Raw genomic sequence first — 10,941 nt, 5'->3', positions numbered from 1 at the left:
GGAGTACAAGTAAAGAACTATTTATGCACATGCAAGGGAAAACATCCGAGTTTAATCAGCTTGCGGCATTTTACAGAGTTAATAATACGACTTCGAAAGAGTTCCATAGACCTGAAACACAGATCTAATGATGCCATCAACAAATGCGTGGGTCTGCAAGAGGTAATCACCTTCCGGAAAGGGCAGAACCGCTGTTAAACGATTGTTGACCAGGCTAATGGACAACTTATCCACATAAAGTTCACCCTGCACATGAAAAATGATTAGAAATTTAGCATCTGCTCGAATGGGATCAACAATTTACAATGTAGGGACATGTATGGTTTAGGTTGTGGTTCGTCCCAAGAAGACCAAAAACGTAATTATCGACGGAGATACGCCTACGACTCTTAAAGAATTTGCAGCCATCAACAGTGTAATTGTAGAGGAAAGGCTTGTATCCACTCAATCGCTTGTAAAATGCATAGTTTAACTGAAAATATTTATACTTTCAATGCACATATCATATAGAGTTGGTGTCCAGAACGTACCTTGACATTGTAAATGGGTTTAAATAGAGTCAATCGCACTGACATATATTTGTAGGTTCGATTTATCGACTTCAGATAGCAATAATCTACTCTGCAGAATTCCTTATCCACACAAGTATATTTGATGTTGGTAAACTCAAATTTGGAAGTGATCTTGAGAATTTGTAAATACTTATAGGATAAATGTCAAATGGAATCAATTTATACATACTTCGGTGATAAAATACAGCATCAAAATGAGCTGAAATAAGTTCTTAACTGACATGTTGAGCTGGCCTAACTCAAATGCACACTATTTTGGCTAGTCTTATGGTCAAAAAAAAATGGACTCAATGACAACAAATCATTAAATAGCAATAAATAATCAATTAAATAGTTGTATTTGTATTTTAAATCTCCACTGATGCATACTATTACTATCATTGCTATCATCTTCATAATGTTTTTGGGTAGACACTGTACAGATCTTCCGCATGGGCTGAAGTTGAGCCGGGAATTTTGAGGTACAAACACTCACACATATTTATTATTTACAATTTTGCTTAATTACTCAAGTGTATTGATATTATTTTGATGTCATCGTACGGTTTGTCCGTCTTGGGATTCGCTTTTGTGTTGCAAATATTGAGAACGACCTCCATGCCACGATACACGCGACCAAAAACAGTGTGCTTATTGTCCAGCCAAGGCTGTAAAGAGTTGTTGTTATACAAAAAAAGTCAACTAGTTGGACAAAGTGTTGAAATACTTACAGTAGGCAGGACTGTTATAAAGAATTGACTACCATTTGTGTTGGGGCCAGCGTTAGCCATACTAACCGTATAGGGGCGATCGTGCTTTAGACTTGGTACGAACTCATCCTTGAAATCGTGCCCCCAGATTGACTTACCGCCAGTACCAGTGCCCGTCGGATCACCCGTTTGCACCATGAATCCCTTGATGACACGGTGGAATATGTGCCCGTTGTAGTACCTGGATAATGGACACCGTTTAAAAGGAAACTGCAAACTGAGAAGACATTCTAGTGCTTACCCATTTTTCGCATGAACACAAAAGTTCTCGATAGTCTTTGGCACCTCCTTGAAGAAAAGCTTTATGTGCACGTCCCCTTTGGTGGTGTGTAGCACCACGTTCTCATAGATACGTTGCACGACTAAAATGATTAAACAGTTTCAATGATATAGATCTTGAATGGGCAAACACAGAAGTAAAAGTAACCTTCGTCTTGAAAAATTGTTAGCGTTAGCGTTAGGAGAAAAACAACGACGGTTAGTAAACAATTAACTAAGTAGATTCGAAATATCTGAATACCTGTGGCCTCGGGCACTGCAATAATGTCTTCTTTCGATGGCTTCTCATTGAATATATCCCGATCAACATCCTGGAGATCTGAGGGCAGCCTTCGACTGTACAAGTAAAAGCGATTTTTCCTAACAAACGCATAAGCAATCGTGTGAGTAAAATGGAACAGGCTTTAAGGTAAATGGAAACTAACTTGTAGCCGGTGCAAAAGGCGGTTGGATCATTAAAATAGTTGTGCAACGCTGGATTCTCGCTCGCCTCCTGTTCGAGCGTTATTGCAGCCTTCTGTCGCTTTACCCTGCCTTGGAACAGGGCCACTTGCAAGGGCCGTATGTTGTCCGTCTTGCCGAGTATTGTGACGCAGCGATTCGTTACCACATTGATCACCTTAATGCCCAGCATGGTTGGATACAGCAAAAAGTTTCCGGTACTATCGAACAGAATGTTGAGTGTCGTATTTTGTGCCGTCTTCTCCAGGTCGCGTTCGGCAGCCATTCTACAAAGAGTGCATTAAACAATGTCATTACATAAATAACAAATTATGTTTCCATATACTGTGCGTACCTTCGGCCAAATTCCATGTTCGGCAATGCGTGCGGCGTCTGCTGCAGTTGCGTGTACGTGGAGAGCGCCTCGTCGAACACTCTGATCATCTTTCCCGTGTTGAACTGAAATACGCGCACCTTGCGATCTGTGGAAATGGCAGCGAAACGCTTGCCGTCCGGGGAGGCTGCCAGACCGGTGACTTGGGTCTTTTGTTTGGCAAACTCAAAGAGGCTGGTGTCCAGTTTGGAGTCGAAATTCACCAACTTCTGGGGAAATCTGTAATCGTACTTTGGGGTTTGCCAGTACTCCAATATGCCCTTACGATCCACCGATATGACCGTCTCCATGGCCACATTGAAGCACATGGCGACCACAGGGGCGGCGTGCATCTTCTCCAAGGTGTGCAGCACTTGGCCCCCGCTTTGGCCATCGTAAATGTGTATAAAGTTGCTCTCCGAGTCCGTGCTGCAAATAAGATACATAATCATTATAGTTTCTCCAGTGAGCATTCAGTTAACCAGCTTACATGGCCAGTCCCTGCACGGCATCCCCTGGAGCGCTTATCCATTCGGTACATTGGGGTGTGTAGCCCAGGCGGATGATATTAATCATATCAAAGTTTACCACATCGAATACCTTGGCTGTTTGATCGGTCGCCGCAGAGCAGAGCAATGTGCCACTAGCATTTGTAGACAACGACTTGATTGGAACTGGAAGTGATCGAAAGTCATTAAAATAAATGCCAAAGGAAACCCCACGTCTACGTACCCAAATGACTTCTAAAGTGCTTGACGAACTCAATGCCCAACTCTCCCTTCTTCCAGAACTTAATGTGCCCATCCAAGCTGGCGGTGACCACAAAATCCGTCTTGGTGCACACCAAATGCGAGATCACGTCCCTGTGCATGTAGCTCCTTTCATAGCTCTCGGCGTTGGGCAGGTTCTCCAGGAAGATGTGTTCGTACGGAAGCACTGCAAAAATCAAAACCATACCAGTAAGAAGCCATCAAACGGATTGACTGTACAATGTGTATTTACCTTTCTTTTTCTTGGCCGGCACAGCACTTTGTTCCGAAGGCATTGGCCCAATCCAGCCTGAGTCTTCACCATCGGCATCGTTCTCTTCTGCTGGTTCTGCAGTCGCCTCATCTTCCTCCGCTGGAGCACTGCGTTTCAGATCCTCTCTAGAGTCTGTTTCACTCATCCTGCACGCTACTTTCTTAATAAACAAAAACAAAAGCGTGTTTTTATGAGAACGTGAACAATTTTAGCGCCGTTTGGGTGCCAAGCAATGTGACCGCAGATTTATCGATAAAATACCCCACTTAAACATTGGGAATATACCGTGGTATACCAAAGAATGTACTAAATATACTAATTATATACCGACATTTGAGGGACTGCTAGAGGTGGAAGTACTTCGATGATACCTGATGTTTTGCAAGGTAAAAACATAACAAGGCACAGAGATTTGAACAAACTTGATTATATTTGTATTAAAAACATTGTAAATACAAGATGGAGAAGCTTGGCCAGGAGGAAACTGCGCATTCCAGCCGGATTGCAGGCAGCAGCAGCAAGGATGGCGATGATGGCGGCGGCGGTGGCGGTATCAGTGGCGGCGGCGGAAGCGCGAAAGGCATTGTTGTAAATGCAGCACTTGGTGATACAGAGACACGCATACGAATCAATAAATGGCGCGTACGCGAAGGACAATTCGTGTCGGCAGCACAAATCCTGTTTCTCTACCAGGAAGTTGGAGACGATGGCAAGCCGTCAAAGGCCGGCAACATTACAGTCCACAAATACAAGTCAAACCGTGCCGGAGTTGTCAAAAAGCGGCTTCGCAAAGACGGCGAAATGGTTGTGAAGGGGTGAGTTTTGCCCCCACACACTCTGCCTGCGGTGTTGGAGCTGTGCTGGGTTGGGGTTGTTTTGGGTGGAATGCATTTGTGCACAACGCCGCACAGATGGGGGTATACACACATTTTGAGCGTGGATTTGTTTTTATTTGCTCTTCCAGGGATGCGATTATGGAGCTGTCCGAATGCATACACACAACCGTCATCAAGGATATGTGCGCGGACTGCGGTGCCGATTTGCGAAAAGATGACAATGTAAGTGTAAAAAAAAACAACAAATTCTTCCCATTGTCATGTGTTACAAACTAATTTGATCGTTGTTCCCTCTGCTCTCCTTGTCAAAAGGGCCAAACCTCTGAGGCCTCAGTGCCGATGGTGCACACCATGCCGGACCTCAAAGTCACCCAAAAGCTGGCCCAGAAGCTGGGCCATGACGACACACGACGCCTGCTGGCCGACCGCAAGCTTGTGCTACTCGTTGATCTCGACCAGACGGTTATCCATACCACCAACGACACCGTGCCGGAGAACATCAAGGGGATATACCACTTTCAGCTATATGGCCCACAGTCACCTTGGTACCACACGCGACTGCGCCCCGGCACGGCCGAGTTCCTGGAGCGCATGTCCCAGCTGTACGAGCTGCACATCTGCACTTTCGGCGCCCGCAACTATGCGCACATGATTGCTCAACTGCTCGACCCGGAGGGCAAGTTCTTCTCGCATCGCATACTGTCACGCGATGAATGCTTCAATGCCACCAGCAAGACGGACAACTTGAAGTGAGTAGAAACTTGTGAATATGTTTGTGGGCAATCATTTCATTGCAATTCTGGCAGGGCTTTATTTCCGAATGGTGATTCGATGGTGTGCATCATTGACGATCGAGAGGATGTCTGGAATATGGCATCCAATTTGATACAAGTCAAGCCCTACCATTTCTTCCAACACACCGGCGACATCAACGCCCCGCCGGGACTGTCCAAGCACGAGTTGGATGGCGAAGGTGTCGACTTCAAAGGTTAGTCCCGCTCCCAAAGCATAAGCAGTGTCATTACAGTGTTTATTTGTTGTAGATATGGCAGAGAAAGAAGAGGAAAAAGATAAGGTAGATGTGGAGAGTGAAATGAAAACTGAAGACCCCGATAAAGGCGACAATACAGTGTCCAGCACAAGCAAAGATGAGGACGGCAATGAAGAAACTGTTGACGTTCTCGGGCATGAGAGTGACCCAAAGGATGCAGAAGTAACAGACGCCTCGATTGTCACTGAGTCAAAGGAGTTGTCGGACAAGGTGAACGGCAAGGTTACGGATATGGATGTGGATGTGGATGTGGATGCAGATGCGGATGCAGATGCAGATGCGCTTGTAGATAATAACTCAACTGGCACGCCGGACCCACACAAGCCGGCCAGCGATAGCGAAGACATAGTCGTGGATGATGTGACATCGGAGAACTCTAAGGATAGCACAAGTGCGCTTAAGATTGATGGCAGATTGATGGAGATTGACGCAAAGGCGACTGCTGCCGAAACGAACGAAACAAACAACGATCTGGTGGAGTCATCGACTAGTCCAGCGGATGCGGAGAATCAGAACCAAGTTGGTGGCGAAGATGCTGCCACCACGTCAAAGATTCCAATCGTCAAAGTCAACCACGACGAGGGAGGAAAACTGATTGAGATTGAGGACCCAGATGACTACCTACTCTATTTGGAGGTCATATTGCGCAACATACACAAGCGCTTCTATGCGATCTACGACGAGACCATGGAGATTCCAGACTTGAAGATAATTGTGCCTAAAATTCGATGCGAAGTTCTGCGCGGCAAGAATCTTGTGTTTTCTGGCCTAGTGCCAACGCAAATGAGACTGGAGCAGTCGCGCGCCTACTTCATAGCCAAGAGCCTGGGTGCCGAGGTGCAGCCGAACATTAATAAGGAGAGCACACATCTGGTGGCCGTCAATGCGGGCACCTACAAGGTAAATGCCGCCAAAAAGGAGGTCAACATCCGTGTGGTCAATGCCAATTGGCTGTGGACCTGCGCCGAGCGTTGGGAGCATGTGGAGGAGAAGCTGTTCCCCTTGGACCGCAAAGTGCGCAATAAAGGCCGCCAGCCGCCCGCCCATTGCCACAGTCCCGAGCATGTGGTGAACTACAGCGAACGTTCGGAGATATCGCCATCGAGCAGCAAGCAGCAGGAGGAGCAGAGTGGTAACTTTCGGGAAACCCTCAATCCCCTGCTGGTCCTCACAAACGAGGAAATTGACTCCATGAACAAAGACTACGACACGTTCTTCGAGTCTGACTCGTCCAGTGACGAGGGACCCGTCAACTTTGGTAAGACCACAACATAAGATTACCAAATCTGTTATATTGATTTGCGAATTGCTTCCCAGAAAATCCACCCATGGACAAGAAACTGCTGAAGCGCAAGCGTGAGGATGAGAACTCGAATCGGGCCCACGATTTCTTCATGCGCACTGGCGATGTGATGATGGGAGCGCCGAGTCTAGCTAACTTCGATGAGGATGAACGCGAGCGCGATGACAATAACGAAGACGAAGAGGATGATGACGATGAGATTCCGAGCGCCAAATTTCGACGAGGTAGGAGGAGGAAGGAAGGCTTTCAAATATGAAAAATTAATCATTCAAATTCGTGATTGCTTGCAGGCGAGGAGCTGCCGTCAGATTTGGAAATTGGTTCGGACTCGAACAGTGAAAACAACCAGGAGGATGAGGATGATGGCGAATGGAATATGATGGGAGCCGCTCTGGAGCGGGAATTTCTGGGGCTAGAAGATTAACTATTTGACATTAAGAAGGTCTGCGAGGCAAATTAACAACAACAACAGCAGCAGCAGCAACAACAAATGAAGCAATCGAAAATCAGCTATCAGTTACATATTGATGTAGAATATCTAGGTTTACCGCCTATGTATAAGATCTGTATGTAGTAGTTAACTTTAAATAGTTTTAAGCAATTCGCTGAGTACTCTTTTACCAACAAACAAAAACACAAAACACACACTCCAGCCCCAGCCTCAGCCCAAGCCCAAGCCCTACCCCACATCGTCACGCATTGAAATTGTAATCAAAAAACATCTCACGACTTAAATCCTAACTCTAATCTAATGTAAATTGATATCTACTGTAAATGTTTTACAAAATAAATTCCGTTGAAACGGACTAGCTAGCGTCTAGAGTTTATTTTAAATATTTATCTTATATGTACACCACACCAGTAGTTGTTTATTGTTTGTCGTTGTGTTTTGTAATAGATCCACCACATGAAACTTGAACAAATATACAAATACAAAGTAATTCGAAGAAGCGATCGAATCGATTCCGCTACGTTCTGTTGAGCTGCGACGATCGCTGCTGCTTGAAGCGGCTGACGCGCTTCTTCGGTGTGTGAGCATCTATGTAGTTCTCCTTGGGCAAAGGGTCTGGCGCTGTTGGCTCCTTGGTCTCCACCAGATCGTGCATCACCTTCTGATAGGCGCTCATGTCGCGCAGATCATCGTCCAGGGTGCGCTCCTTCTTCGGCTGCCTGTTGCCTTTGCCCTTCTTTGACTTCTTCGTTTGTTTTGTGGCAATGTGGGACTCGAGCTCAACAGCGGACTTATTACGCAGGATTGACTTTGATAGAGGCGCAGCAACAGCTGCATCTGGCTTGGAAAACTGGAAAACAAAATGCTTTTAGTTTTGCCAACCAAACTGGTTTATGGCTTGTGTCTTACCTGAGTTCGAGGATCCTCGTAGGCCTCCTCTCGCGCTGCCTCCTTCAGTATGGGCACTTTCAGTTCCTGTTCGCCCTCGAATCCGTTCACGTAAATGGGAAAATGTGGCTGTGCCTTTGGCAGTGCTTTCTCGTACTGGTCGTAGAAATCCGCAGGCGTACCAGGCGTTCCGTCCTCGCACACGGGCAACGCAGCAGGCACCGCATCGGAATGTTTGAAGCTTATGTGTAAGGTGTTGATGCGTCCAGTTGACTCCTCCAGTATGCGGTTAAGCAAATCGAAATCCTGGGCACTCTGATTCTCCTGGACATACTCGAGGTTCTGCTGCACCTTCTCTAATATCTCCGAGTTCTTGTTTCTTACTTTCTCTGCAGGCACAACAGTCACTGTCTCAGGCAGTGGTTCGTCCAGCGATATGACTTCTCGGGCCCGCTGTTGCGCCTTTGGCATCATTTCGGAGACGGGTTCGTGGGTGCGGAACTCCAGCTTCTCCTCTGACAGAGCAAAGGAAATGCGCCGTTTTTGAGAGTCTACCTGGGGTGCTACCTCAGGCGCTTCCTCATCCACAGAGGCCTGCTCCTCGTCGCTATCTGCCACCAGATCCTTCTCAAACATTAACTCCTGCAGGTCGTCTTCCAGCGTGACAACCACATTCATCAAGTGCGTCAGCTCTTCGCTTATAAATTGAACTTTTTGTATTTTGCGCATTTTCGCTTTCAGCACCTGCAGCTGGGACCTCAGGAATGGTTCACGCTCCTCGCTGGGCAACAGCGACATTTGATTACGAATGGTTTGTACCTCCTCTTCCTGGTCGACAGGTTCATCTTCTACGCTTTCAACTTCATCTTTACCCTCAACACTGGGCAACAGGGATTCACTTTCTGTAGAGGTTTGCGCCTTTTCCTCTTGGGCTTTAGCTTTAACAGTCTGAATTTCTTCTTGGTTCACACTCTTGGTGTCCTTATCACTTTTAGTTGGTGCTCTGCCTATACGTTTCTTCGACGAAGCTTGCCTTATTTCGCCGGACATTAACTGATGCACCACTTGTTGGTCTGTGCTTCGAATTAGGGACTCCTCCTCCTCAGTTAGTTTCAATTGACTTGGCTCTGCTTTCGTGACAGGTTTTTCTTGCATCTCCTTTAGCAGCTCTTCAAGCATCTCCGGATCTGCATTGTCGGGGTCCAGACCCATTTCCTCCATTATTTCCAGAACTTCTAATTTGTGTAGCTTATCATCGCCGTTTCTGAGTGCTGCCTCACGTTCCTCACGCTCCACTTGCTTCATCCTGCGCACACTTTCCTTGTGTTGCTCCCTCCACTTGATGTCGGCCTCTTCGTTGTAGTCTTCAATGATTTCTAACTGCCCGGACTCCGCCACAGCGCCCTTCGCCAGTGGCTCGTCCAATTTGTTTCTGAAATAGGATCATAAACATTGAGCTCTGCCAAAAGCAATTACTAGCCACAACTCACTGCCACAGATTAGCTTCCGTCTCCAGCTTTTTCAAGCGCTCTTCCGCCACCCGAAGCCGATGTTGGCATATTTCCTTGGCCTTGTGAGCGGAACAGGCCGAGAAGTAGTCTTCGCTATGGCTCACCATCAGCTCGTTTGTGTGTATGAGCTGGCCCGGCATCAGGGCCTTCCTGCCAATGGGCACCATAACCTCGACGCTGAGACTCTTGGCGAACATTTCCAAGTTACGAATGGCGCCCTCATTGTCGCTTTTGTATGCCTGCCAACGCTCCGTTTCCTTGGCATTGTCCACGATGGCCTGAAAGCAACCAATTTTGTAATATATGTCCGTATTTATATATGAAAATAGCCACAAACCTGCCGAAGAGCATCCTCGCGCCGGTCCATGATGGAAGAATGTATCGCTATCGATAGGCAACAAGTCCAATCGTATATATTTGCCGCGGCCAAAATCGGAATACAAAATTCGATCTTCTTTTTCATTTGTTAATTGAATTGTATAACGTTTGTAAATAGCATGTAAGTTTATCAGCAATTTGCCATGTTTTGTGATGGTAAAGCCCAACAGGTTGGATATGAGTTGCGGAAGAACAAAGAAATCAATGAATTACCAGCACACTTCGACAATAACCGCTATAAATGTTACCAATTTAATAATCTTTCTTACTTAACGAATTGAAAAACACAATGAACAAATCTTAAGACTATTGGGCGGCCAATTTGGCATCCAGTTGCTTCATATCGACGCCTATTTCGATGAGACGCTTCTCCTGCTCTTTGGTGTCCAGCCCGTGCTCCTTGTTGTACCTGTAGTTGACTGTCAGCTGCACCTCCTCCAGGCCGCTCACATGGTCGTACAGGTTTCCCTCCAGCCGCTGATCAATGTCGCTCTCCTCGCGCAAGCAGCAGAAATAAAGAAGAAATACGGCCAGGCTGGCTGAGATCACGTAGGGCTGGTACCAAAGGGATTCATCGCTACCACCACTGCGGGTCTCCCGTGCTCGCCAGGTGGCCGCCTGACTGCCAAAGAACTGTATGGGCTCATTGCTGATCGCTCCCTCCTCCGGCTTCTGCTTTTCGTTTGCCACCTTCTGGGCATAAAAACGCGGACAGCCGGCAGAAGCTCTAGACGCCGTGGCCAACTGCCTGAAACACATTCGTAATTAGTCAAAGTTCTTTGTGGTTTAAGGTATGTTACAGCTTACCTTGCGAATCTGGTTTTTGTTAGCAATCGCAGCATTTTCTTTTCGGCAATTTAACCAAAATTTCATAACAAATGGTAAACAGCGGAGCGCCAGGGCGGCAAGAAACATCGATGGAATATATCGCGAGAATCGTTAAGGATTCCAGCCAAATTAAATCCATATTCAAAACATTTTGTTGTTTTTCTACTAACAAATAAAAAGATTATAATGAACAATTAAAATTAAAGAAAATTGGTAACTGAGACAACAAGTGATATCGGTTTTTCAGATCGATGTTAT

General features: G+C 46.3%; 5 protein-coding genes across 6 annotated transcripts; 1 reads left to right on the top strand and 4 right to left on the bottom strand.

Annotated features, from left to right (window-relative positions):
- Window positions 1–20: 20 nt before the first annotated feature.
- On the bottom strand, window positions 21–971 carry LOC117890046. The gene is made up of 4 exons (XM_034794666.1): window positions 742–971; window positions 531–683; window positions 305–472; window positions 21–246 (listed from the first exon to the last, which is right to left on the bottom strand). The coding sequence occupies exons 1-4, from the start codon at window positions 793–795 to the stop codon at window positions 79–81; spliced, it is 543 nt and encodes a 180-aa protein (XP_034650557.1). The 5' UTR covers window positions 796–971; the 3' UTR covers window positions 21–78.
- Window positions 972–1,026: 55 nt separating this feature from the next.
- Window positions 1,027–3,682, bottom strand: LOC117890045 (peptidylprolyl isomerase domain and WD repeat-containing protein 1). 2 transcript variants are annotated; one of them, XM_034794664.1, is made up of 10 exons: window positions 3,417–3,682; window positions 3,147–3,350; window positions 2,905–3,088; window positions 2,397–2,843; window positions 2,026–2,328; window positions 1,842–1,960; window positions 1,749–1,754; window positions 1,563–1,683; window positions 1,283–1,502; window positions 1,027–1,219 (listed from the first exon to the last, which is right to left on the bottom strand). In XM_034794664.1, the coding sequence occupies exons 1-10, from the start codon at window positions 3,580–3,582 to the stop codon at window positions 1,073–1,075; spliced, it is 1,917 nt and encodes a 638-aa protein (XP_034650555.1). In that variant the 5' UTR covers window positions 3,583–3,682; the 3' UTR covers window positions 1,027–1,072. The 2 variants fall into 2 exon arrangements, with proteins under 2 accessions (XP_034650555.1, XP_034650556.1); XM_034794665.1 differs by lacking the exon at window positions 1,749–1,754.
- Window positions 3,683–3,728: 46 nt separating this feature from the next.
- On the top strand, window positions 3,729–7,433 carry LOC117890043 (RNA polymerase II subunit A C-terminal domain phosphatase). The gene is made up of 8 exons (XM_034794661.1): window positions 3,729–3,823; window positions 3,897–4,252; window positions 4,402–4,495; window positions 4,586–5,022; window positions 5,080–5,261; window positions 5,317–6,582; window positions 6,642–6,851; window positions 6,918–7,433. The coding sequence occupies exons 1-8, from the start codon at window positions 3,812–3,814 to the stop codon at window positions 7,049–7,051; spliced, it is 2,691 nt and encodes an 896-aa protein (XP_034650552.1). The 5' UTR covers window positions 3,729–3,811; the 3' UTR covers window positions 7,052–7,433.
- A 19-nt stretch (window positions 7,434–7,452) lies between these two features.
- On the bottom strand, window positions 7,453–9,849 carry LOC117890044 (unconventional prefoldin RPB5 interactor-like protein). Its single transcript, XM_034794663.1, has 4 exons — window positions 9,815–9,849; window positions 9,457–9,755; window positions 7,988–9,398; window positions 7,453–7,928 (listed from the first exon to the last, which is right to left on the bottom strand). Exons 1-4 carry the CDS (start codon window positions 9,842–9,844, stop codon window positions 7,596–7,598), a joined length of 2,073 nt encoding a protein of 690 aa, XP_034650554.1. The 5' UTR covers window positions 9,845–9,849; the 3' UTR covers window positions 7,453–7,595.
- A 227-nt stretch (window positions 9,850–10,076) lies between these two features.
- On the bottom strand, window positions 10,077–10,760 carry LOC117890180. Its single transcript, XM_034794878.1, has 2 exons — window positions 10,663–10,760; window positions 10,077–10,603 (listed from the first exon to the last, which is right to left on the bottom strand). Exons 1-2 carry the CDS (start codon window positions 10,695–10,697, stop codon window positions 10,162–10,164), a joined length of 477 nt encoding a protein of 158 aa, XP_034650769.1. The 5' UTR covers window positions 10,698–10,760; the 3' UTR covers window positions 10,077–10,161.
- Between the last annotated feature and the right edge of the window lie 181 nt (window positions 10,761–10,941).

Source organism: Drosophila subobscura, chromosome E, assembly GCF_008121235.1.
Source record: "Drosophila subobscura isolate 14011-0131.10 chromosome E, UCBerk_Dsub_1.0, whole genome shotgun sequence".
NCBI classification, from domain to species: Eukaryota; Metazoa; Arthropoda; class Insecta; order Diptera; family Drosophilidae; genus Drosophila; species Drosophila subobscura.
The sequence above is the reverse complement of the archived record's forward strand: the minus strand, read 5'-3'. Positions and strand labels throughout refer to the sequence as shown.

Bases quoted from the DNA above. Each gene is read 5' to 3' on its own strand.
- LOC117890045 (XM_034794664.1), bottom strand. From the start codon at position 3,582: ATGAGTGAAACAGACTCTAGAGAGGATCTGAAACGCAGTGCTCCAGCG. The intron at 3,351-3,416 runs GTAAATACACAT...TGATTTTTGCAG, and splicing joins GCCGGCCAAGAAAAAGAAAG to TGCTTCCGTACGAACACATC. The intron at 3,089-3,146 runs GTACGTAGACGT...GATCACTTCCAG, and splicing joins GCACTTTAGAAGTCATTTGG to TTCCAATCAAGTCGTTGTCT.
- LOC117890046 (XM_034794666.1), bottom strand. From the start codon at position 795: ATGTCAGTTAAGAACTTATTTCAGCTCATTTTGATGCTGTATTTTATC. The intron at 684-741 runs GTATGTATAAAT...CAAATTCTCAAG, and splicing joins TGCTGTATTTTATCACCGAA to ATCACTTCCAAATTTGAGTT. The intron at 247-304 runs GTAAATTGTTGA...TTTCATGTGCAG, and splicing joins ACCATACATGTCCCTACATT to GGTGAACTTTATGTGGATAA.
- LOC117890043 (XM_034794661.1), top strand. The intron at 4,253-4,401 runs GTGAGTTTTGCC...TTGCTCTTCCAG, and splicing joins GGCGAAATGGTTGTGAAGGG to GGATGCGATTATGGAGCTGT. The intron at 6,583-6,641 runs GTAAGACCACAA...ATTGCTTCCCAG, and splicing joins CGAGGGACCCGTCAACTTTG to AAAATCCACCCATGGACAAG.
- LOC117890044 (XM_034794663.1), bottom strand. From the start codon at position 9,844: ATGGACCGGCGCGAGGATGCTCTTCGGCAG. The intron at 9,756-9,814 runs GTTTGTGGCTAT...GGTTGCTTTCAG, and splicing joins GCGAGGATGCTCTTCGGCAG to GCCATCGTGGACAATGCCAA. The intron at 7,929-7,987 runs GTAAGACACAAG...TTTGTTTTCCAG, and splicing joins ACGAGGATCCTCGAACTCAG to TTTTCCAAGCCAGATGCAGC.
- LOC117890180 (XM_034794878.1), bottom strand. From the start codon at position 10,697: ATGCTGCGATTGCTAACAAAAACCAGATTCGCAAG. The intron at 10,604-10,662 runs GTAAGCTGTAAC...AATGTGTTTCAG, and splicing joins ACAAAAACCAGATTCGCAAG to GCAGTTGGCCACGGCGTCTA.